The sequence below is a fragment of the Rhinoderma darwinii genome, chromosome 7 (assembly GCF_050947455.1).
Source record: "Rhinoderma darwinii isolate aRhiDar2 chromosome 7, aRhiDar2.hap1, whole genome shotgun sequence".
Lineage (NCBI taxonomy): Eukaryota > Metazoa > Chordata > Amphibia > Anura > Rhinodermatidae > Rhinoderma > Rhinoderma darwinii.
This window is the reverse complement of record NC_134693.1, coordinates 117,435,603-117,460,738: the sequence shown is the minus strand read 5'-3', so window position 1 is coordinate 117,460,738 and position 25,136 is coordinate 117,435,603. Positions and strand designations below refer to the sequence as shown.

Here is a 25,136-nt window from a genome sequence, read left to right as displayed (position 1 = left end):
GCGACACAGGCCCCCTCATGCCGCGGGCCCCGTAGCAGCCGCTACGGCTGCTACGGCGGTAGTTACGTCACTGGGTGTAGGTAAAATGTATCAGCCTGGAGTCCAGACTTGTTGGCTATCCAGAATGGATAGCATAAACTGAATGCAATTGTAGCAAACTTTAGGACCTTGTTCATACAGTGCAGATTTTCAGTTGATTTTGAATGCATTTTTTTTAAGCCCAAACCAGAATTAGATCCAGGAGAGGTGACATTTTAAGGCCTTCCTTTCTTATATTTCTTATGTTTAGGATCCGTTCCTGATTTTGGCTTAAAAAATACGTGCAAAATTAGCAGTAAATCTGCACTGTGTGAACAAGGCCTCAGGCTCTATTCACATTGTGTTAAGGGTATATGTTTGAGGTTTACATTGGGAAATGCTCCTTATGTATTTCTCCAACGTAGGCAACTGTATGCCATGTCCCTCATAGACGTCATTTTTAAAAAACACATACCGTGCGGTATACTTTTTTGTAGCATCCAGCAGCATAGGAAATCACAGCAGACTGCGCTCTCCTATAGCACAAGAAAAAGTATACAGTCATATAGCAGCCTGAATGATACCAAAAAGATACCCTTTTGGCATAGATCAGGCCCATAGGGGTCAAAGGACACATTTGCCGAATGTACACTACAAACGCAATGTGAATGGACCCTTAATTGTGAGAAGCATTAGATCTGAACTTTTCTGGATTTTTACCGGCTGCTTATAAATGTACATTGATCATAAATATTCCCAATATCTGACCTGGTTTTTGTCCAGCTCACAGTTCTTGTATTCCTTCTCTCCCTGTTCTTGAAAAGTGACGATGACGAAACCTACAAATATGTTCATCATGAAAAAGGCAATGATGATGATATAGATGATGAAGAAGATGGAGATTTCCACTCTGTTGTTGTAGATGGGACCAACATTTTCTCCGTTGGAATCGATGGCCTTGTACAAGAGCCTAAAGAAGTCGGGAACAAACACCTAATGACTTTACAGATAGTTCAGTTAAAGAGAACCTGTCACAAAGTTTTGTCCCAATAAACTATTCCCTTGTCTGACATGAAAAAGGCCTGTCTAAAGTTCCAGTTATTAATTCCTTGTAGCGCCAAAATATCTTATAAAATGAACGTAAAAAAACTTGTCTGCTGTATTCCCATGTTTAGTGGTGAATCTTCACAAAGCGAGCCCCTGGTCCGTCGATTGACGTGGATGATGCCTCCGATGTCATCCACAGGCAGATCCAGCAGAAAGAATGGGCATGCACAGTGTGTTTTCCCTTTTGTGGGCAGAAGAATTATTGTCATTCTGCAAATGCACATCCCCATGAATAAAAAAGCCGATGACCCCGGAATCGAGATTTTGACCACTGCCAAAATTATTCCTATGTTTACAAAAGGTGGAACACACCTGCCCCGGTTCTCTGCTGGAAGCGACCTGTGGGTGACGTCAGAGGCATCATCCAAGTCCATCAACGGACCAGGCGCTGGCTTAGCGAAGATTCACCAGGACACTTGGATGGTCCGGATAGGCCCAGCAGACAGTTGAGTAGTCATTAGCAGATCGTGTGGGAGTTTTTGTAAGTAAATTTTTTTTTTAAGGTATGCAGGACTACAAGGGACTACTAGCTATAACTTTAGAACAGTGTTTTCATGTCAGGCAAGGCGGTGGGAACGCTTTATAGAGGTAAAGCCTTAAGACAGGTTTCCTTTAAAGAGATCAATTACATTTTTTATTAAACAATATAAATCCCAAAGAGTTTTTAGGCATTTGTAGAATTGTAGTAAACATGGCAGTCACTGTGTATAACTTTTGGGTCTTTTTCCATTTCTGTGAATGTTTTTGAAAAATGCATATTTTCTCTCTCTAAGCCTGCTGAGTGGGTGGGCTCTACCCAGTGTGATGCCAGTGCTGTGTTTACTCTTAGCCAATCAGATGACGCCCCACATCTATTCCTCCTCTCACAGCATGCAGCCTCACAGACACAGAGAGAAATGCAGCTGCATCCCCCTCCCCTCTCCTGTCTACTACTTATTGTTTTACTCTAGATTTTTTGGTGACGGAGGAGGATTCAAAACATTCACAGAGATAGTAGAAATACAGGCTGCTGGAAAGCGAAGAAAATAAATGCCACTTCCCCCAATACGATATATAATACAAAGTTTCATGTTTTCACTACACTAATAATTTATACAAAAACCAAAAACATTATAATGATAAATGGGCTTGAATTACCCATGTCAAACATAGGAATATGCATATAGTGTGCAAAAATGTATATAACGGCTATCAAGGCTCTGAGAATTTGTCATCGCTAATTATTTTGTCATTAATCATTTTAAAATCAACTTTATATAATACAGTAAGTAAATATCTGTAAAGTGTATGCTTTTTCGTCTCAAACATCAGTCATCTGAATGTGAAGAGAGGGATAGGGATATTTGTTTTGGGTGGAGACAGAATTTGGTTTACATATTTTCCGACTAGAAGGCACGAGTTCATATATGTACAGTGAGTTAGTTTACATACGCTGGCCATCCTTCAAAGGTGGATACTGTGAAGAGTGCCATCATGGCGGAGAGAACATTATCAAAATTGAAGTCACTGTTGAACCAGTGTCTCTCTCGGATAGAGGGGCTGTTGACATCTCCGTCCTTGTAAACAATGTACTTTCCCCTGTGAGAGCAGAGAATGTTTTGAGTGAAATTTCTACAAGGCAAGCAAACTTTCATTTTTCTAACATTCAGGGAGTTAATGGGTTACATCATGACTCCACGACTTTACAGACAAGACAGTTGAAGCACTTGATGTGCCGTTCAGTTAGAAATTCTAGAGAGTCTCAAAATAACCTCCAATAATCTGAATGAAAGAAATTGGGATTATGCGTTCAGAATACAACCACAAATAACCTGAACTGGCCCGTGTCTAGCTTCCAAGCCCACTAAGGTGTCCAGAGACATTAGGTAGCTGTTGGCCGCTAACAAATAACCTGAACTGGCCCGTGTCTAGCCTCCAAGCCCACTAAGGTGTCCAGAGACATTAGGTAGCTGTTGGCCGCTAACAAATAACCTGAACTGGCCCGTGTCTAGCTTCCAACCCCATTAAGGTGTCCAGAGACATTAGGTAGCTGTTGGCCGCTAATAGCTATCATGCCCTTTATACCACCAACAACATCAACTATTTCAACAGGGCAGGGGCAGTCAGCAGTTGCCACTTATCCCCCAGGGAAACAATATGGTTGGACAGGTAAAATCAAACTAGCCTGATCCATGTTTAGCCCAGAGACAGTGAGCCAGACTCCACAGACATTACATTTTGGAATGTCTTGAGAGAATTTGAAGGGGGAAATGAGGTAACAAACAAAAAAAAATGTATCATTTCAATGGTGCCCCATTTACAAGTCCTTGATTTCACCCAAAATCTGCAAACAATCCACCTGCCATTGAAGTCAATGAGAAAATCGGCAAACTGTGCAGACGTACCAGATATTTTCTGCGCACATTTCATTTGCGTCCTACTTCTTTTCACAGATTCTGTGCGGTTTGCGCACAGAAACCCTTTATTCGGATTAGCTCTAATAGGGCTAATCCGTGTGCGCATCCGCGGCATAAATTTTAGCATAAACCTCCGATTTCTGCCAGCGATTCTTCAGTAAATACTTGGATTTTCGCATGGAAGGGGTCAGCAACATTCGGCACGCTTGCTGCTGTCAAACTACAATTCCCAACATGTCCTGACAAGCCTTTGGCTGTCAGAGCATGCTGGGAGTTGTAGCTTTGCAACAGCTGGAAGGCCGAAGGTTACTGACCCCTGGCCTATGACATACCCCTATATATCCCTGAGATACCTGGAGCATAAAGCCAAGTAGAAGACTTACACTGGGGAGATTTATAAAAACCAGTGCAAAGGAAGAAAGCAGCCGTACTTACTTGCACTCTTCTGGGGTCTGTTTTGCTTCATCAGAACATCGGTAAAACTTGCCCTGTTTTTAGAAGAAAAAAGGCCAATAAATACTAAAGCTTTGGACAGGGGGACATTTTTGGGGACAGGGTAAAACTGAGGCGTAACCTGAAGCTACTGGGCCCCAATAACAAATCTGTAATAGGCCTCCCAGTTGGGGCAGACACCTTTTGGGCCCCCTCAGGTTTTTGGGTTCAGATGTGACCACCACCTCTGCACCCTCTGAAGTAATTCGGAACTTTCTTATTCGCTCGCTTACCTTAAACAGTTGGACACCAATACACGCAAACATGAACTGCAGCAACGTTGTTACGATCATGATGTTACCAATAGTTCGGATGGCGACAAACACACATTGGACAACATGCTGAAGAAATTTAACAAAGAAAACACATATGTATTAAAACATAATACTACGTTTACCAGGAAAATGTGTGTATAGAAATAATAAGACTCAAATTTTAGCTGATAACTACTGCCCAAATAAGTTATGAAAAGTGTACGGGCCCCAAACTGGGTAGAGAATATTAAATGTGATAAAAATGCAGCAATCATCTTCAATGTACAGGTGAAGAAAAGACAGTGTAGGCCTCAGTTCTTTTAATCCAGCACCACTAGGGGAAGCTGCGGAGCTTACTAAATGTACTTATACATAGAACTCAATAATAAAACCGTATACAGGAAGCTCCCCCTAGTGGTGGCTAAGGGCAAACTGAATTTCTATGTCTATGAGAATGTTTACCCCAAAATGACAAGTTAAAAGATGGTCATTCACTTTAAGGATAGCACATATGTTCAGATCCCTGCAGCACAGGGTACGTGAATATATATAGTTGACTGAAAGGGGTTAAAAATTCACATAACAGTTCCAAACAAAGGATTTTGGTAATCATTACTTTAGTCCATGTTATATACCTCATCTATGGTAACACACAACACATTTTTTATTTTTTAGTAATAAACACCTTTAGCCCTTTTGCCCTGTTAATGGCTCTCAGGGGTCGAAGCACTCTCAGAACTCTTAGGATCTTGACCACAGATATAGCACTTGACCTATAGAAATACAAATGACGTACAATGACATAGCATGATATGACCGAATTATTAGGCAAACATTTTTTGCGACTTTTCAACTTTACACAGCCTCCGCCACGTTTCAAACGAATGGGTGGGACTTAGTGGAAGGGACGTGGCCACACACGATCCAACAAATTCATTATAATTCACGCCGGAATCTGACAAATGATAGCGGAAATCTACTCTAGCTCATAGCTGGCGTAGATTTCCCTTTCTGGCGCACGGACAGTCAAAGATGCGGCCAAATTAATAAAGACGCGTGCACCTCTTAATAAATGAGGCGCATTTTACTCCAGCGATTTTTATATTAGGACTGGTGTATGAAACGCCAGTTTAAATCAATCTGCCCCTAACAGGTTTTTACCACAGCAGTCAGTAGTCATATAGTTTTAAACGGTTGTCACAATATGGGTCACGATTATAAAAACTGTTGCTGGGGTTGTCACTGAGTTTTCAACGGCAAATCAGTCTAATTATGAATCTGTAGATCCCTACTTCTATATCACCGTATATAAATATACAGGTAAATATAAGGTAGAAATCGTCTAGAAACTCCCAAGAATATTAATAGGTGATAATCACTACATTAACCCCTTCACGACTGCCATACGACTATATACGTTCCAACCGACGATGCCCCGTGCAGTTACCACGTGTATAGACGTTGGCAGCCTGGAGCGGGTTTGATGAGTGCAGTGCTGCTTCAGTGTGAGCAGCACGGCACTCTCATGTCTGCTTTGAGAGCCCCAGAATACACCCCCCAGTGTAGATAGTACCAACCACAACCGCGGAAAAACCCTCTGTAGATAGCACCACCTAAGCTCCCTCCAGCATCAGAATCCCTGGCCAGCGCCCTGGCCGAGGATTCCCCTCCTAGAGGGAGCCCCCACCGTCTTTCCATCCCCGTTGTAGATAGTGCCACCCCCCCCTGCAGATGGCAACCCCCCCCCACTGTAGATAGTATCGCACCCCCCACTGTAAATAGCGCCACCTGAACTGACTCGGAAGTGGAAACCCCAGTGTCAGATCGCACTGGCCGGGGATTCCGCTTCTAGACAGAGCCCCTGACGTAACTGCCCATTTGGACAGTGACGTTAGTGGCTCTATCTAGGAGCGGAATCCCCGGTCGACACTCTGGCCGGGGATTCCGCTACTGGAGAAGCCCCTGGTGTCACTATCCATATATGGACAGTAACATCAGGGGCTACTCCTGGAGCGGAATCTCCGCTCTGGCAGGGGATTCCGCTTTTAGAGTTAACCCCTGATGTCACTGTCCATATATAGACAGAGACATCAGGGGTTTCCTGTAGGAGCGGAATCTTCGGCCAGAGGGATTCCACTCCTACAGGGAGCTACAGTGGTGCTATTTACAGGAAGGGGGTGCCATTTATGGGGAAGGTGGCACCATCTGCAGCGGGGATTTGATTTTATTTGCTAAATACAGGGGGATGTTGCTATCTACAGGGGGTGGCACTATTTACAGGGTGTGTGGTGCTATCTACAGGGGTGTGCTATATACAGGGGGTGTGGCACTATCTACATGGGTACTGTGGCATTATATTGGCAATATATACAGGGGACACTGGCGCTATCTACATGGGCACTTTGTATGGCATTACTATGTGGGTATTATCTACAGGGAGAACTGTGGCACTATGTGGGCACTATGGCACTATTTACAGTGGGCACTATCTATGTGGGCAATGTGGCACTATCTACATGGGCACTGTGGTGTTTTCAGGGTTTGGGACAAAAAACCCTAACTAATAAAATTCATCCATTTTTTTTTAATGTCCATGAAAAACGGATGGCAAATTCCGGTTAAAAACGGTCAGACGGCCGGGAAATAGATTCAAATTTTGAGACACATTGATGCAAAACAGCCATGAAAAACTGACAGTTGATCCGTTGTTGACTGCAAATTTTTTCACGGTCGTCTGTATATAGCCCTCTTCACTCTCCCCTCACAGCGATCCAGGGTAACGGAGAGAGAAGAGGACTAATTGTTACAGGGCTCCACAGTGTATGTACCCCTTATATATACGTATGTATTCCTAACACACACTACTTGAAAATGCCTTCATAGAGGAGGTGAAACGTTGTGGTTCCATGTTGGATGAATAAATTCACTTTATTTTGAGTGCTGCTTCACGTTCTCTTTTTTGGATATCTAACACATAAGGAGAGGTCACTCCTTTATTTTTGAAGCTTTGCACCAGCCTAGTCAGGCATTTGTTCACAGTGCTGCTCCAATCCTCTGCTTTTATATATATATATATATATATATATATATATATATATATATATATATATATGTATGTATATATATATATGTATGTATATATAAATTCACAAACAAAGTGTTTTTTCTTTAACTTTTAGTGATTTGTCTGCTCATAATAAAAATTCAAAACACTGTATTAAACTAATCTAGAAAATGAAAGCCCCATAAGTCTTGTAAAAGACACAGTAAAAACAGGTGTGATATTCAAAGTGGTTCCAAAGATATTATCGTTTAAAGAACTGCATATCAGAAATGCAAAATTTAACCTGGACACGGGGGCATCAATGACCTTTGGTCATGAAAGGGTTAAAGGGGTTTTCCAGCTAATAACATGATTTTGCTAATTTCAACGTAAAAAGAGAGACTTACTTACATATAGATGGCCGCTCAGGTGTTTAGTCGCACCATTCCACCCCGTTCCATCGTTATCAGTGGCACTCACGTGATCATGGCACTCAGTTCTTCTTTCAGGGGGCATTCCAATGTTCAGGTCAATTACATCATGCGCTGCCCAAACCCCTCCTTCTCCTCTACATCTTGACATTTGCAAGAAGTATTTGGTATGATCTGACGCACCACCCACTAGGGGCGTGTTTATGACCGAGACGCGTGGTCACAATCACTGGCTTTCAATAAAGACACGGAGCCGATGAGATCATGTGACCGATGCTGATAATGGAGAACGGGGGTGGATCGGCACATCTGACCACCACAGCGGCCATCTATATGTAAGTAAGTCTCTCTTTACATTTAAATGAACAAAAACATGTTATTAGCTGGAAAACCCCTTTAAAACCTTGTGGCCGCAGCAATTGTTAGGTTTTACATTTTCATTTTTTTACATCCCTAACTTCCAAAAGCCATAACTTTTTTTTTTTTCCATCGACCTAGCCGTATGAGGGCTTATTTTTTGCGGGACGAGTTGTTGTTTTTTATGGCACCATTTTAAAGTACCATATGATGTATTGGGAAACTGAATTTTATTTTTTATTTGTGGGGTGAAATAGGAAAAAAAACAGCGATTCCTCCATTGTTTTGGGTTTTTTCATTTTTAGGGTATGTGCACACACACTAATTACGTCCGTAATTGACGGACGTATTTCGGCCGCAAGTCCCGGATCGAACATAGTGCAGGGAGCCGGGCTCCAAGCATCATACTTATGTACGATGCTAGGTGTCCCTGCCTTGCTGCAGGACAACTGTCCCGTAGTGTAATCATGTTTTCAGTACGGGACAGTAGTTCCACGGAGAGGCAGGGACTCTTAGCATCGTACATAACTATGATGCTAGGAGCCCGGCTCCCTGCACTGAGTTCGGTCCGCTACTTGCGGCCGAAATACGTCCGTCAATTACGGACGTAATTAGTGTGTGTGCACATACCCTTACTGTGTTTACCGTCTGTTAAACACCACATGTAACTTTATTCTGCGGGTCAATACGATTATGACGATACCAATTTTTTTTTGTGTCGCCATATTCTGAGACAAAATGACTTTTTTAATTTTCTGTTGATGGGGATGTGTGACCACTTGTTTTTTGCGCGACTAGCTGTATCTTTTATTCGTAGCATTTTGGGGTACGTGCAGCTTTTCAATCACTTTTTATCCAATTTTTTAGGGGGAAGAGGAGGTGACAAAAAATTAGCAATTCTGGCATTTTATTTTTTTCCGGTGCTAAGTAACATCACATTCGAATAGTTTGGATGCGGCAGTACCAATAATGTTTATGTTATATACATGACCATATGGGAAAAATTGGAAATGTTTTTTTTTTTGCTTTTACGATTTTGTAATTTTTGTAAATAACAAAAAAATGTTTTTTACATATTTTTTTTTTAGTCCTAATGGACTTGAAAAGCATTGTTAGAGGAGTTAAAGGAGAAGACCCATTTTCAAATACCCTAATGGGGCATTCTGATTTAATAGAGTTGGCCCGCGTTTAGGGTCTTTATCTATGTGCCAGAGCACAGAGTGGCTTCAAAGAGCGCAGAGTGGCTTCAAACACCATCTCTCGCTCTGGAGGAACAAGCCAATCCGTGTATTACATGGACAGCCCATTTATTTTAATGGGAACTGTGTAATGCTTTATTTCTCCTGCAGTGGCGCTGCAGGGGAGTTGAACACTTGCTGCTGGGTTTTCTTACAGTTTACAGCCTATTGCTTGGAGTCCCAGTAGCAACACACCGTGTGATCAGCTCATTGTTGTAGGATTCTTCTAACAAAAAGGGTTTGTCCAAGGCAGACAACCCTTTTAACTCTGCAATAACATTACTATTGAGGTCAAAATACTTACTGAATACCAAAGGAAACCAATGAAACTCCAACGACCAATAAATCCAATAAATTAAAATAATTCCTGCAGAAAGAGCCTTTGTGGAGAAATGCTCCGAATGTCATCATCTACAACAGTAAGAAGAGAGTTAGTCTGACCTGCAATAGGTCTTATTTATTCATCAATCGCCAAACTCAAGAGAAACAATGTACATAAATCAGACTCCATGACTGGGCAGTATAAATACAGGCAGAAAAGCATGTGTAGCCAGCGCCAGCTTGGAAAATGTAACCCTCCAACTTCCCACAGTGAGAAATGTCATTTGAACATACTGTACAGCGACACCGATTTTTTTTAAACCTGCCCAAAAAAATGTCTAAGCTACACTGTACAGGTAGCAGATACCACACAGCAGGTTGAAGACCGTACTTTTTTTTCTATTACACACAAGTTTATATGTTAGAAATTTCTGGGCTGCATTCGCAAATCTGCAGGCTTCAGAGCAGAAATCTCACTGCATTTCTTGCTAGCTCAATATCTGCACAGAGCACTAAGTAGGAAAAAAATAACTGTTCCACTGCATTATAAAAGCTGAGCTGGAGGGGTATGTCTGATGGCGAGCTTGTCGACTGTTTCCAATAACAACAAACAGAATTGTAAATACAACTTTGGGCTCTATGTCAGGATAAATGCAATATATTTACAAAGTTACTTAGCTTTTTATTTCTAATACATCTCCAGTATATAGAAACTGATACATTGTGTGATTTATACCCTAAAGAGGTATTCCCAGAATCTACATTTAGGATATATCCACAGGAACTGGGGTCCTGAGCCCACCTTACTGCATGACCGCAGCGAGGAAAACTTTGAATGGAGCAGCGGTCGAGCATGTGGGGTGCCACTCCATTCAAAGTCAATGGAACTGACAGAGTACAGCACTCGGTTGTTTCCGTCAGTCTCATTAACGTTGTATGAAGTGGCACCCCACATGCTCGACTGCTGCTCCATTAAAGTTCCTCCTCACTGCTGAGAGTGCAGTGAAGAGGAATGGGGGGCTCGGGACCCGTTCTAGTAATCGGTAGGGGTTCAAGCAGTGGGGCCCCCAGCGATCAACCTGTGGATAGGTGATAATTGTACATTATGGGAATACTTCTTTAAGTTCACTTTAAAAATTATACTATAAAACTTCATAAATAGCAATCATCTAATATATTATCAGAAATGCTCCTGTTTGGCCATGGGATATTCCAAACTTCAGAGATCCATCACCGGAATACAGGCTTCCTTTTCTTTTTACAAGCTGCCTTCAGCATTCCATATGTAACAAAGCAGGGTATGTCATGAAGCCCAACTCCAGATATCACCACATGCTAATTGTTTTGCTAATTGCTCATAGTTTTACATTAGACTTTTGGTAAATCCACAAAGTTATCTCAAGTAGAGCGCTATTACAATGCTCACGCATAACCGGTAGAAAACAAATTTAGCTCTGTTACATCTGTAGGCTGACATTCATTCAAGTATTACCGTAAACTCTACTATTTGGTAAACGGATTAATCCTTCTCTATTGACCATTTTTAGGCTATGTTCACACGGGGTATTTTGCCGAGTTTTTTGACGCGGAAACCGCGTCGCAAAACTCGGCAAAAACGGCCCGAGAACGCCTCCCATTGATGTCAATGGGAGGCGTCGGCGTCTTTTTCCCGCGAGCAGTAAAACTGCCTCGCGGGAAAAAGAAGCGACATGCCCTATCTTCGGGCGCTTCCGCCTCTGACCTCCCATTGACTTCAATGGGAGGCAGGAGAAAGCGTACCTCTCGCTGTTTTATGCCCGCGGCGCTCAATGGCCGCGGGCGAAAAACGGTGCGAAAATCGGCGTGCAGGGAGAGGAATATCTGCCTCAAAGTTCCAAACGGAATTTTGAGGCAGATATTCCTCCCCCAAAATACTCCGTGTGAACATAGCCTTAAAAACCTGAATGTGCCTTTAGCCTCATTGGCAGGAAAGATGTAACATGGCTGAACTGTAGTTTAATATTTTTGGATCTTATTTCCATTTGCTGCGAAATGTTTCTGTAAATTTTTCCACGAATATCACATTGATCTTATGTATAAAAAAAAGTAGTGCATTTGCCTTTAACAACCAATCAGATATTAGCGTTCATTCAACCAAGCAGTGGCATAATGATCGCGACCGGAGGGGAACCCGCCCCGGATCCCCTCAGGCTGCCACATCGGGCTGTCCGTGTCATGCCGCATACATGGTCCTGACACTGCCCTGGCAAAGACTGGGACTAATGTGGCAGACTGTGGGACCCCCCTGTGTACAAGAGAAGACAGAGGGGTGGTGAGTAAAGGCATATATATATATTTGATCTAGAAGGATCGGGTGGGGGGGTCTGATCAGAGGGGGGTGCGTCACGACCTGGTTATGCCCCTGCTCCCAAGGATGGTTAGAAGATAAAAGTAGTTACCTCATTGGTTGCTATGGACATATTATTTGAGGCTCGACATATTTCAGATATAAAACCAGAAAACCATAAGAAATATAACACACTCAGGCAAGTGTAAAGAGCATTTGCTTTGCCACTCCAAAAAATTAGAGGTCACACAGTATCACACCACAGTAAGGCTCATGCGATAAAGCCAGAAGCAATTCATGTAAGCAACATATGTGCGGTCCATGTCAGTATTATCACCATATGCTCCATGCATTGCTACACAGTCCCACCAAACCGAAAACTAAGTTATGTTATATTGTAATATCTAGAAGTGTTGGTCATTCAGGTGACCTTTTACAGCAAGAAGGAAAGTGAGGTTGACAACACAAGTCTACAGATGACTGGAGAAAACCACAAGACCCAAAAGAAAGACTTCTGAAGTCTAAGGGTATGTGCACACACACTAATTACGTCCGTAATTGACGGACGTATTTCGGCCGCAAGTAGTGGACCGAACACAGTGCAGGGAGCCGGGCTCCTAGCATCATACTTATGTACGATGCTAGGAGTCCCTGCCTCTCCGTGGAACTACTGTCCCGTACTGAAAACATGATTACAGTACGGGACAGTTGTCCTGCAGAGAGGCAGGGACTCCTAGCGTCGTACATAACTATGATGCTAGGAGCCCGGCTCCCTGCACTGTGTTCGGTCCGGGACTTGCGGCCGAAATACGTCCGTCAATTACGGACGTAATTAGTGTGTGTGCACATACCCTAACACTGGCCATTACGGATTTCAGACAGCCGTTTTCTGTCGTTCACGGTCGATCTGTGAAGGTTGTTGTTTTGGATGACAATTCCAAAGGTTAAAATGACAAGTCACGGGTCGATCTCTGCCTTGATTTGTGGCCTGGTCTGGGCTTCTATTGATGGGATGCAGATCTTTCCAACCACTGCACCCGGCAAAAACCAAAGAAATCCAACACGGCAAATCAACTATGCGACAGATATCTATCTCCAGTCACGAAAAGGCGCTGACGGTCAGCAGAAAATGGGCTAAATCAGCCTTTTCTGCCGTCCAAAATCTCTGTGTATGGCCAACTTACAATGCGTATGTGGTGAGATCACATACAAAAGGTACAGTTACTATCATGGTGAGAAATCGCTCTTCGATTACGAGTCGTCTTTTACCATAGAAAGTAAAAGTTCAGATCTTTGCTGTGCCCTTGTACTCTAGGGGTTTGAAAGAGAACAAAAAATAGTCCATAAAGGGTATACAGAATCACAGGCGGGTCAGAGAATAGAGAATATTTAACCAACCATAAGGTTGAGCGAGACATCTAGCCATGTATAACCAATTGTAGTGAGATGTAAGGGCTAGTTCACATGGATTATTCTGGCATTTTTTGACGCGTAAACTGCGCCAAAAAACGCCCAAAATCGCCTCCCATTGTTTTCAATGGGAGGCAAAGGCATTTTTTTGCCGCGATCGGTAAAAAAACGCTTGAAAAAGAAGCGATATGCCCATTCTTTGGGCGTTTCTGTCTCAACAGGAGGCAGGGATCGCATTTCTCACAGCAGTCTTTGCCCGCGGCACTCAATGGCCGCGGGCGAAGAATGTGGCAAGTGTTCTTCCGGCAGGTCAAAATCTGCCCCAAAATTCCTGAAGGAATTTTGAGACTAATTTTTCTGCCTGCAAAATACTCTGTGTGAACAGGGCCTAACAGTGAAAACGGACCAGACTGATCAGAAGGGGGAAGATATAGGACATATATAGATACAGGTTGTAATCTATAGATGATATAGGACGGACATAGGAGATGGACGGACATAGGAGATTTATAAAGACTGGCATTTTATACACCAGTCTTAATAAACAATTCATTGGAATAAGATGTGTCACATTTATTAAAAAAGCAAACGCCTCTTAAGAAACGTGTCGCGTCTTTTGGCTGGCTGTGCTTCATGATTGTGTGCAACAACTACAGCATGCGGCATCCATTCCCCCCTCACCTCACTGCTCTTCTACCCTCTGGGTCACTCCAGGCTCCCTCTGCCGGCCTTGGATCATACAAGGTCCTGATGCTGAGCAGCGTCAGGGCCTTATATGCGACGCAGCTCTCAATTGTCCGATGGAGATAGAGAGGGGGTAGACTGATTGGAGAGGGTTGGGGCACAGGGGCTGGCATGGGCCTCCACCTTGCTATGCCCCACAGAGTGAAATCTATACCAGCTTTGAGCTGGCTTAGATTTCCACTATAATTTGCACCAGTATTTTGAGGTTAATTATAAAGGAACTGTGACCCCGCCCCTATAGAGAAGTACACCCTCTTTTAACGCATATGGGCCCTTTTGCGTTGGAAGGTTGGTAAATTCCGCACATAGTCTATTTTTAAAAAATAGTTTACAAAGAGAAGATGCAAACAAATAGACCCAATCTACAGTTAAATGATACACAACCAACTTAATCTAGAGATGGAAATGACAGTTTTTAGAAGATGGAAGAAAAAACGGATTTAGGACAGAGCTAATCGAAAGATGGAAAACAAAGCCGTAAAATGCCCAAAAAAAAAAAAAGGTCTAATGCACAACAACTTTTTAGTAAAGGGGAATGCAGGACAGATATTGTCTAAAAGACGTTAAGGGTAGATATAAAGTTACAAAGGCATAATGGGAAGTCTCTACAAATAGGACGCATAATCTAGGGATGAAAGATGCAGAAATTGTCTAATCTAAATCTGCAAGATTTAAAGAGAAACTCCAATGACGACAATTTCCCACATGAATTCTCACTTGTAATTGTGTAACACGTCTGCTGTCTCTTGTTTCTGAATAATAAAACATCAGGCAGAATGTGTCTGGGGCTCTGCCTATGAACAATCCAAGAATACATTGGGGTGACTACCATAAATCTTCTTAGCCTTGTGTATTCTGTAGTTGTCACTGACTTTTTCCAGGCTGTTTCCTGCAGATAATCAGCTCTGCCCCTTCCTTTATTAGGGTGGAGTTTTTGCCCACTGCCTGCGACATACATGCTGCTGCACAGGATATAGTCCGCAGCCTCTAACATTCCTGTGCATCAGACCTGCATCCTGCTTACCATTTTCAATAATCTAAATAACTAAAGCCTCTGATACATGTGATCTGGGCTCACCTACCTACTGTATGTAATATCTGGGCAAGACCTCATGAGACACGTGGTCACCAGACCTACAACCTATAGACAGTGATTTCAACAATCAAGATGGCAAAGGCTGGGTTCACACGTGGCGGAATTTCACTTAAATTCCGCTGCGGACACTCCGCAGCGTTAATCCGCAGCGGAGCCGTTTGTCCATTGACTTACACTTTAATTTAGCAGTGTTCGTTTAGACGAGGCGTAAAATTCCGCTGCGGAGCATAGGCTGCGGAGCGGAATTTGGTGTCCGCAGCATGCTCTGTCTGTTGCGGAGCAGTGGCGGACTCATGGCGGAATTTCTCCATTGACTTCAATGGAGAGTCAAAATTCCGCAATGAAGTCCGCAGATCTTATGTGTGCTGCGGAGCGTATTGGTTTTACTACCATGACATTTCTTCATTCTGGCTGGACCTATGTATTTCTAGGTCTACAGCCAGACTGAGGAAGTCAATGGGGCTCCCGTAATGACGGGAGCGTTGCTAGGAGACGTCTGTAAATAGTCACTGTCCAGGGTGCTGAAAGAGTTAAGCGATCGGCAGTAACTGTTTCTGCACCCGGGACAGTGACTACCGATCTCAATATACATGTATCTGTAAAAAAATATATAAGTTCATACTTACCGAGAACTCCCTGCGTCTGTCTCCAGTCCGGCCTCCCAGGATGACGTTTCAGTCTAAGTGACGGCTGCAGCCAATCACAGGCCAAGCACAGGCTGCAGCGGTCACATGGACTGGCGCGTCATCCAGGGAGGTCGGGCTGGATGCCGAAAGAGGGACGCGTCACCAAGACAACGGCCGGTAAGTATGAAAATCGTTTACTTTCACTAGGGAAAGTGCTGTCCCTTCTCTCTATCCTGCACTGATAGGGAGAAGGGAAGCACTTTTCCCGCAGTCCGCAGCAGCTAGTCCGCATCAATGTACTGCACATTTTGTGCAGATCCGCAGCAGAATCTGCAACGCAGATTCTGTGCGGCATTGATGCGGACAGTTGCGGAGGAAATCCGCCACGTGTGGTCATGCCCAAACAGAAGCTGGATTATTATCTTCTAAGAAGCAAGTTAGGCTAGATTCACACGAGCGTATGAAAGCTCGGAAGATTATTACTGAACAACTAATTTTGAGCATTTAGTGTGACGACTTCAGGCTAATTGTTCAGTATTTGAAGTGATACTGTCATTTCTATAGAACCAGTATAAAAATATTCCAAATATACAAAGTGTCATCTAGAGAATAAACAGTAGCAATAGACGACGGGGTCCATAGCCAGGATCAAACTGTGACAACCATTATAGTGCCCAGTTTTGCAAACCGGGACAGAAGGGCCTGTGGATATTTCCCCAATCTTGCCCTTTCTACGTACTTTGGGCCAATTTTCCACCTTCTTGTTTGCTAACAGTCCAGTCCCTATGTAGGGAGAGTCCTCAGCAGGACCCACTTTCTCCCAGGCCCCGTAGCCCCCACATGGGCTGCCTCTATTGTATGTAGGCCCTTGATAATAAGCTTAGTAGGAAGTGTGAGAAGATGACTAGGTCTCAAGGCACATTATCAAGGACAGACAAGTGAATGACTGGAGATAGATGGACTCAGTGGAGAACATACTCAGACCTAACAAACAATGTAAACTATTAAAAGTTAATATAAGTATAGTATATACAGAACCGATAAAAACACAGGGACATATATAAGTATAGTATATGTCACATAAACGGCTTGTCTATGCTATAGATTTGGTGGGAATGTGAAGCGGTGGAGTTAGATGAAGCCACACAGAGTATCACTCCAGAAAATCACATCATTTTCAAAGAACAAACTTCTCTTGCGTTTTAATGTGCAGACAAAACGCACTCCATTCAGACAAACCCACACAGAAGCCGGTATTTATATCAGCAGTAATAGGTAACTTCTTTGTCATTATTTTGTTATGACAGCTATTTAAACGGATTTTCCGTTGCTAGACTTTAATAACATGACAACCAGACATGCCCTAAAAAATCCGATCAGTGGGGGAACAACCACAGGGGCTCCCCATTCTCACTGGTGAAGTAGCCACACATGCCTAATAAGGTATGGAAACAGTCAAGTGCGCCCTGCAAGTTGTTTGGAGCCGTAATATGGCACCCATAGAAGTCTATGGGGTCCTATGGTACCTTCCATAGGACTCCGATTTCATATGTACGTTTTTCCTATCTGATTCTGTACAAATTTGGACAAAAAAAAAAGTTGTGGCAGGCTTTATCAGATGTCTTATTACAAAGGTATTCTTCCCTAGAAGCATTTCTTCAAGGGGAGAATATATCCATAATATGCACCATACCAAGGCACCATAAGGAGGTACATGGAGTGCCTATGACTCCGTATTAAGGAGCCACAGGGACCAAATGTGCATCACAACAGGCTCTGTGCACATGGCTCTGCTGCGCCTAATACAGCTCTCCGACAGGGGTAAAATAGCTTTTCCATAACGGCCTTTAAATGCGTGTCAAGGTGGCTTCTGGTAGCCGGGTCTCTCATCTAGGTTAAAAACAAATAGGGTTTTAGCCCTAATTTTGATTACAGGTGTTCTCCATACCCTCCACTAAACTGAATGAGAGACTTGTACATCAGTGAGGATCCAGACTCTCACCACTGTGACTCTGAGGACATGGCGATAGATGTATCATTAAGTCATTGATGCAAAGCTGAGCCGATTCTTCTAAGTTCAGATGCAGGAATTTGCTGCGGAATTTGCTGTGCGTTTCACATGGTGAAATCCGCAGCAAAAATGTGGCAAAAATATGATACAAATATTTGAAAATCCGAAGTACGCTCTAAAAGTGCATATAAATAAAACAGATCCATTTGCTTGTTTTGCATGTGTTAAGTGCCACCGATGGACAAACAAAATGTTTCATGGCAATGGCAGAGAAATTTACCGAACTACTGATTTAAATACGGGTTTCACACAAACCAGGTTACCTTCAAAACGATTTCAAATGTAAACATACTAGTGAAGACATAATCTGCATATCCTAGCACCTGGGGGTACAGAAGAGTCACACGTTATCTTACAAATCTCATCCATCAAAAAAACTTGAACATTCATTTACCTTTAAGAAGATTTCAACTGTAAAGATTCCTGTGAAAGCATAGTCAAAGTAACCAAGAATCTGCAAGGTACAAGAGGACAGTGAGAAGGCTACATAATGATAGAGGATAGGGGACGAGGACCTGTACTTTAATCTTTGATGATCCTATATAGGTACAGGATCTAGGGAGAAGGTTCATCCTCGTCGGGGATTCCCCAATTTTGTGAAAAGAATCAAAAATTCAAGTGATATAGTATTGGTGATATGTATAAAAGTGGGACAAATACAAATAATGGTGTTACTTATTACAGAACTTGTGTTTCAATTCTTAATTTTCAAGATCTCTGCTTGTTCTCAGTGACTAGAAACATTCATTGTTGACATCCAAAGGCTGAAAAACTTTCTGGACCAAGGTTTTCAGAAAAGCATTTCCTGATCTGTCCTTGGCTCTAAATTTGCATCTCCTTCACAGATCTGCACGATCTAAAGTTTAGGCTCAGTCTTACTGAAATCTACTGTGTACTATTTAACAGTGTGTTAAACTATGACCTGCCAGTCCTACCTAATAGTGAAAGACAGCTTATAGTCTGTTGCTGAAGAGGAACAAATAACAGAATTTTAAAATCTCAGTGCAACTGAACCTATCTTATGTAGCACGTTGAACACCTATGGCAGAATGTTTCCATTCACTGACAGCAAGCAGAGATCCTTTAAAAAAATAATTTAATAATAATATTATATATATTAGAAAGTATCATAACTTTTCAATAAACAGTGAGTACACTTATAGAACTATAAAACATGAACAAATACAAAATGTTGCTACTGCAAAGTAAATAAATAGCTGCATAAAAAATAATAAAATAAACATTAAACATTTTTTGCAAAACAGTTTAATTAATAAATGTAATTTTAATGTAATTAAGTGTGCACCATCACAATCAGACTTTAAAAATGATTTTATCTTCAGCAGTAAAAGTATTGTCATTCTTCCTATAGACTGTAGGTGTCACTGTCTCACCACATTCCAATTTATTCTGCAATTCTAATATCCTGATAAACGCCTCTGTTCACACAACTCGTCCTGTATTCAGTTTATAATGGAAACCACGACACAACGCCATTTCCATCATACAACAGATGCACAAGGTAACGCAACAAAAGTAAACGCAACAAAATTGACACTTTTTTGCAGTATAATTAATTGTAAAAGACAATAAGGCCGCAAAAAACTCTTCTTGTGCATCCGTGTGTCATGCAGACTCATGGATCCACGACAATTCACCAGTATTGGTGAATCCGCAGACCCGGACCGTAAAATAACATGTCCTGAGTTTTTGCGGCCCTGCACTGATCTGTGTAAACCATGGTCGTGTGCATGGGGCCATAGAAAAAAATTATACCACATTGCGGTCCCAAATATCAACTGGAAAACAGAGCATGATTGTCAGCGCTCTCAGATCTCAGTAGATATATGATATGTAGGCGGCAAAGAGGTTTAGTTAAGGAGGGAATAAAAAAAAACTGGAGATTTGTAAAATTGATTCAGTTGTCAAGTTAACAGATGATAAAATCACTGTAACACTAAAGGTCCTTATACACAGCCGGGTACTGGCCGTGACAACGAGACAGCTCATCAATCATCACTTGTTTGCTCTTTAATTGGTCATTATTATTTTTTTTATTAAATTAATGTATTTTGTGTTTGTATGTAACTTCCAAATGAACTTTTATTTAAAAAAAAAAATTTACTTTTTAAGATTCAGCTTCTATGTATCTTGTATACATAGAAGCTGCATGGTTCTCTCTCAGCTGATTCCGTCAGTTCAGCCGAACTGACGGAATCACTGAAAGAACCATTCATCTTCTATGCATACAAAATACATAGAAGCTGAATCTTAAAAAAGTAAATTAAATGTGAACACAAAATACGTTAATTTAATGAAAATTGCTTACAAAGGTGTACATAGCCTTTAATTTCTTAGCTAAATCCGCTGTAAGGCTGGGTTCACATGTGGCGGAATTTCACTTTAATTCCGCTGCGGACACTCCACAGCGTTAATCCGCAGCGGAGCCGTTTCTGCATTGACTTCCACTTCTATTTAGAAGTGTTCGTTTAGACGATGCGTAAAATTCCGCTGCAGAGCATAGGCTGCGGAGCGGAATTTGGTGTCCGCAGCATGCAAGGGATGTTGCGGACCAGTGGCGGACTCATGGCGGAATTTCTCCATTGACTTCAATGGAGATTCTAAGTTCCGCAATGAAGTCTGCAGCTGTCATGCACATGTTATATGTGCTGCGGATGCGTCTTGCTTTTTTGACATGACATTTCTTCATTCTGGCTGGACCTATGTATTTCTAGGTCTACAGCCAGACTGAGGAAGTCAATGGGGCTCCCGGAATTACGGGAGCGTTGCTAGGAGACGTCAGTAAATAGTCACTGTCCAGGGTGCTGAAAGAGTTAAGCGATCGGCAGTAACTGTTTCTGCACCCTGGACAGTGACTACCGATCCCAATATACAGCAACCTGTCAAAAAAATAGAAGTTCATACTTACCGAGAACTCCCTGCTTCTGTCTCCAGTCCGGCTTCCCAGGATGACGTTTCTGTCTAAGTGACGGCTGCAGCCAATCACAGGCTGCAGCGGTCACATGGACTGCCGCGTCATCCAGGGAGGTCGGGCTGGATGCCGAAAGAGGGACGCGTCACCAAGACAACGGCCGGTAAGTATGAAATTCGTTTATTTTCACTAGGGAAAGTGCTGTCCCTTCTCTCTATCCTGCACTGATAGAGAGAAGGGAAGCACTTTTACCGCAGTCCGCAGCAGCCAGTCCGCATCAATTTACTGCACATTTTGGGCAGATCCGCCGCAGAATCTGCAACGCAGATTCTGTGCGGCATTGATGCGGACAGTTGCGGAGGAAATCCGCCACGTGGGGGCATGCCCTAAGAGATGGTGTGCATTGGAGGGGCATAATACTTACTATATTCCGGAAAGAATGACTGCTGATGGGATCTTCGGCGGCTAGTGACGCGCTGCTCAGCATGATAAACACCAGGATGAGGTTGGTGAAGATGTGATGATTAATAAGTTTGTGACAGCCCACACGAATCCTGAACAGAGAACATTCATATTATCCATGCATGAAATATCAGTCCAATGTCAATACTATTACCTTTCAATCGGAAAGTTTATAGAAAATAGGAACCATGGTGCACAGCACTATCACTATGAGACATGTGGAGAAGGCTTCTGTAACGAAACCTCCACTCTGCAAATCACTGACTCAATTACTGCTACAGGCCGGAAACGGAATAGGAGAACTTCCAGAAGTATCATAGAAAAGGTGACGGTCTCATACCGTGTAGGGAAAAATGTAAAAAACAGGTCATCTCTGCCCTCGGGTAGACCGTTTCCTGGTGGTTAAATGTTATATTATAGACATTGTGTTAAACCTAATAAACATCCCCATCAATGTCCACACATATAACACACAACTGCCACTATGCAAGCCAGTGGGGCGAATTGATTAAACTATTTACTCATGTTTTCTGGCATTAAAAAGTGTCACATTTTGGCACATGTCATATATGCATTAAAATTGGTGACTTTTCACCCACACATTTGAAAAGGGTCGAGAAAAGTGGGCAGGGTTAGGAGGGAGAGGCACGGCCAATCTCGATCGTCAGATTTACCGTAACTTACCATGAAAATTTTTAGTGCATTAACCAAAGACAATCTTATAAATTTCTGTTCATTGTATAAAGAAGGTTAATGACAAGCAAAAGGTGTACAATGAAGCATAAAGCATATACATTATTCATACAACATAAAAAATAAATCCAAATACAATTATATTTGTGCATTTCCAATAGGGAATAGTAGAACTAGTACAAGAGATCCATAGAAAATAATTACGGGTTAGTGTTGCTGAAAATAAAGAAGGCGCTGCCCTCCGGAATTGGAGTTATCTTCTCCTTCATATTGAGTTCAGACATACGACGGGGACGAGGACCGGCTGGCACTTCTGGTTCCTCTTCATCCTCCTCATCTACAATACAACAGATCATCAGCACTAATAGACTTACCATATACAGGCAGATGTCTGTATATATTATTCCATAGGGTATTTTCTTATGCTCCTCAACTAAATAAGTAATTCTCTCATTTTCTTATGGAAACTATACTCCTAATTATTACTCATAATACGTTGTCAAGATTTCACATTATTTTGCAGCTTTGTGCCAGAAATCAATGTGGAATCATGGGGATTTGTGGACTAACGGATGCTGGATTAAAAGACTATTATGTGTAGATCCTGTTAAGGCTCTGTTCACATCTGCGATGGGGTCCCGTTCTGACGTTCCGTCTGAGCTTTCCATCAGAGCGGGACCCTGAACAGACACAAACTGACACCAGAGGTTTCATGTCAATGGTGACGGATCCGGTGCCCATGGTTTCCGTTTGTCTCTGTTGTGCACCGGATCCGTTATTTTGCCGGAAGCAATAGCGTAGTCGACTAATTGATTTCAGTGGGAGGCGAAGGCGTTTTTTCCCACGAGCATAAAAAAACGCCCGCGTGAAAAATAGGCGTCATGCCCTCTCTTCAGGCATTTCCGTCTCTGAACTCCCATTGAGATATATGGAAGGCAGAGAAGCGTTTTTTGCTGCATTTCTTGCCCGCAGCGATCACTGGCCAAAGGCTGCAAAAAACACCAAAAAAAAGAGATTGTAGGCAGCTCAAAATCTGCCTCAAAATTTTTGACGGAATTTCGAGGCAGGCAGATTTTTCTGCCTGTAAAGAAACTCTGTGTGAACAGGGCCTAAAGGCTAGATTACCCCTTTAATATGGAGAAGTAGTACCAAAGAAATGCACCTGGCTCTGTATGCTCCTTTTCTTCTTCGGCTTCCTCATCAACTGAAACCTATTGGAGAAGAGAGACAGGTATTTATAATTTTATTATAACATCGCTTCGATTTTTCAATCCCATTTTTATTGATATAAACTGTATGTCAACAGTCATATATGGTAAAATCCAAAAAGGAAATAACTGTGACTGTCAGGTATTAAAGTCACCTTTCCTGACATGTCTATTTTAGTAGATATATTCAACATAATATACCCATTCTGGAACATCTTTTCTTAGAACTCTACGTTGTGCTGTTCCTCTGTTATACCTCCTAAAAATGTATGATTAAATTGACAGCTGGGGGCATGTCCTTACACAGACTAAGACTGTCCAATCAGTGCTGCCAGAGTGAGACTGTGGAGACACGACCCTTTGACAGGGGGAATGGTAACACCCAGTTGTTAATTTATTCATGAATTTCCAGGAGGAATAACAGAGGAACGGTACAACGCAGTTTTAAGAAAAGCGGCTCCAGAATTGTTATGTCATGAGGAATACAAGTATTTACTAAAAACAGAAATGCCAGGAGCGGTGATAGGTCCTCTCCCTCTTTTGGCTTAGCAAAAAGAAAGTTAATATCCTATATATAAAATTAGCAATAATAAGAGTCAGATGACCAGTCTTTGGGGGATGGACGGTCCTATAAATAGTGTATTACATGTATGCAATCTGAACTCTTCTAAAACTTTTCTCTACTCCAAGATACTGGAAGTATATTTAAAAAAGAAAACAGATAAAACCTTGTTCACATCTGCATTCGGTATTTCCATTGCTCTGCTCCGTAATAGGAGCATAGCAATGAAAATCCCGGACATACCGGTTCGTTGCACCACAAACACCACTGGCGGCCGACGGTACCCATTGACTTTAATGGGTTCCGTCAGGGGTGTCTGTGATTTTACCAGAAACAATAGCACAGAATGCTGCTCTATTGTTTCAGGTCATTTCAGCCGGATCTGTGACGGAGGCCTCTAGAGGAGCCTTCAACGTAGATATGAATGAGGCCTAAGATGTATTTTAAATAACAGAGGGGGAAGCTTTTGTATGTAACGTAGGGAAGGTTCACGTACGCTTTCTCTGGTAAGATCACACACACCGGCATACGTGGAAATATGAATTGTAGCGGGCTTTACTCGTGATTCAGTGAAGGTGATCCAGATGTGTTAGGGTGTGTTCACACGCAGTGTTTTCAGGCGTATTTCGGGGGGGTTTATGCCTGAAAAAACGGAAGCTGGATGCCTACAAACATCTGCCCATTGAAATGAAATGGGAAAACAGCATTTAGTTCATACGGGGCGTCTTTTTACGCCTCTGTTTTAAAATACGGAGCGTAAAAAGACGCTTCGTAAAAATAAGTGCATGTCACTTCTTGAGGCGTTTTTTGGAGCAGAATTTCCATTGAAAACAGCTCCATATTTTTAGAAGTTTTTGAGTTTGCGTGTGAACATACCCTTACTGATAAAGGTCTAAATGTTGTGTGAGCCTCATAAATATTTGAGTTCGTAGAAAACAAGACGTGTGTTCACTCTCCTTAGGGTATGTTCACACGTGGAGTCAAAAACTTCTCAAAATACGGAGCTGTTTTCAAGGGAAAACAGCTCCTGATTTTCAGAAGTTTTTTTAGCAACTCGCGCTTTTCGCAGCGTTTTCGCAGCGTTTTTACGGCCGTTTTTGGAGCTGTTTTCAATAGAGTCTATGAAAAAACGGCTCCAAAAACGTCCCAAGAAGTGTCCTGCACTTTTTTTTACGAGCCGTCATTTTACGTGCCGTATTTTGACAGCGACGCATAAAATGACAGCTCGTCTGCACAGAACATCGTAAGACCCATTGCAAGCAATGGGCAGATGTTTGCCGACGTATTGGAGCCGTCTTTTCAGGCGTAATTCGAGGTGAAAAATGCCTCCATTACGCCTGAAAAGTGGT

General features: G+C 42.4%; 1 protein-coding gene across 10 annotated transcripts in view; it reads right to left on the bottom strand.

Annotated features, from left to right (window-relative positions):
* Positions 1–25,136, bottom strand: part of CACNA1D (calcium voltage-gated channel subunit alpha1 D) — a 267,753-nt gene that overhangs the window by 64,693 nt on the left and 177,924 nt on the right. For all 10 annotated transcript variants that reach the window (XM_075833887.1, XM_075833890.1, XM_075833888.1 and 7 more), the window contains exons 18-27: positions 23,180–23,228; positions 22,222–22,354; positions 21,287–21,416; positions 18,325–18,384; positions 9,641–9,747; positions 4,953–5,040; positions 4,247–4,354; positions 3,957–4,009; positions 2,557–2,703; positions 787–988 (exon numbers count right to left, since the gene is read on the bottom strand). In XM_075833887.1, coding sequence (XP_075690002.1) covers positions 787–988; positions 2,557–2,703; positions 3,957–4,009; positions 4,247–4,354; positions 4,953–5,040; positions 9,641–9,747; positions 18,325–18,384; positions 21,287–21,416; positions 22,222–22,354; positions 23,180–23,228 — 1,077 coding nt within the window. The remainder of the gene's footprint in view (positions 1–786; positions 989–2,556; positions 2,704–3,956; positions 4,010–4,246; positions 4,355–4,952; positions 5,041–9,640; positions 9,748–18,324; positions 18,385–21,286; positions 21,417–22,221; positions 22,355–23,179; positions 23,229–25,136) is intronic.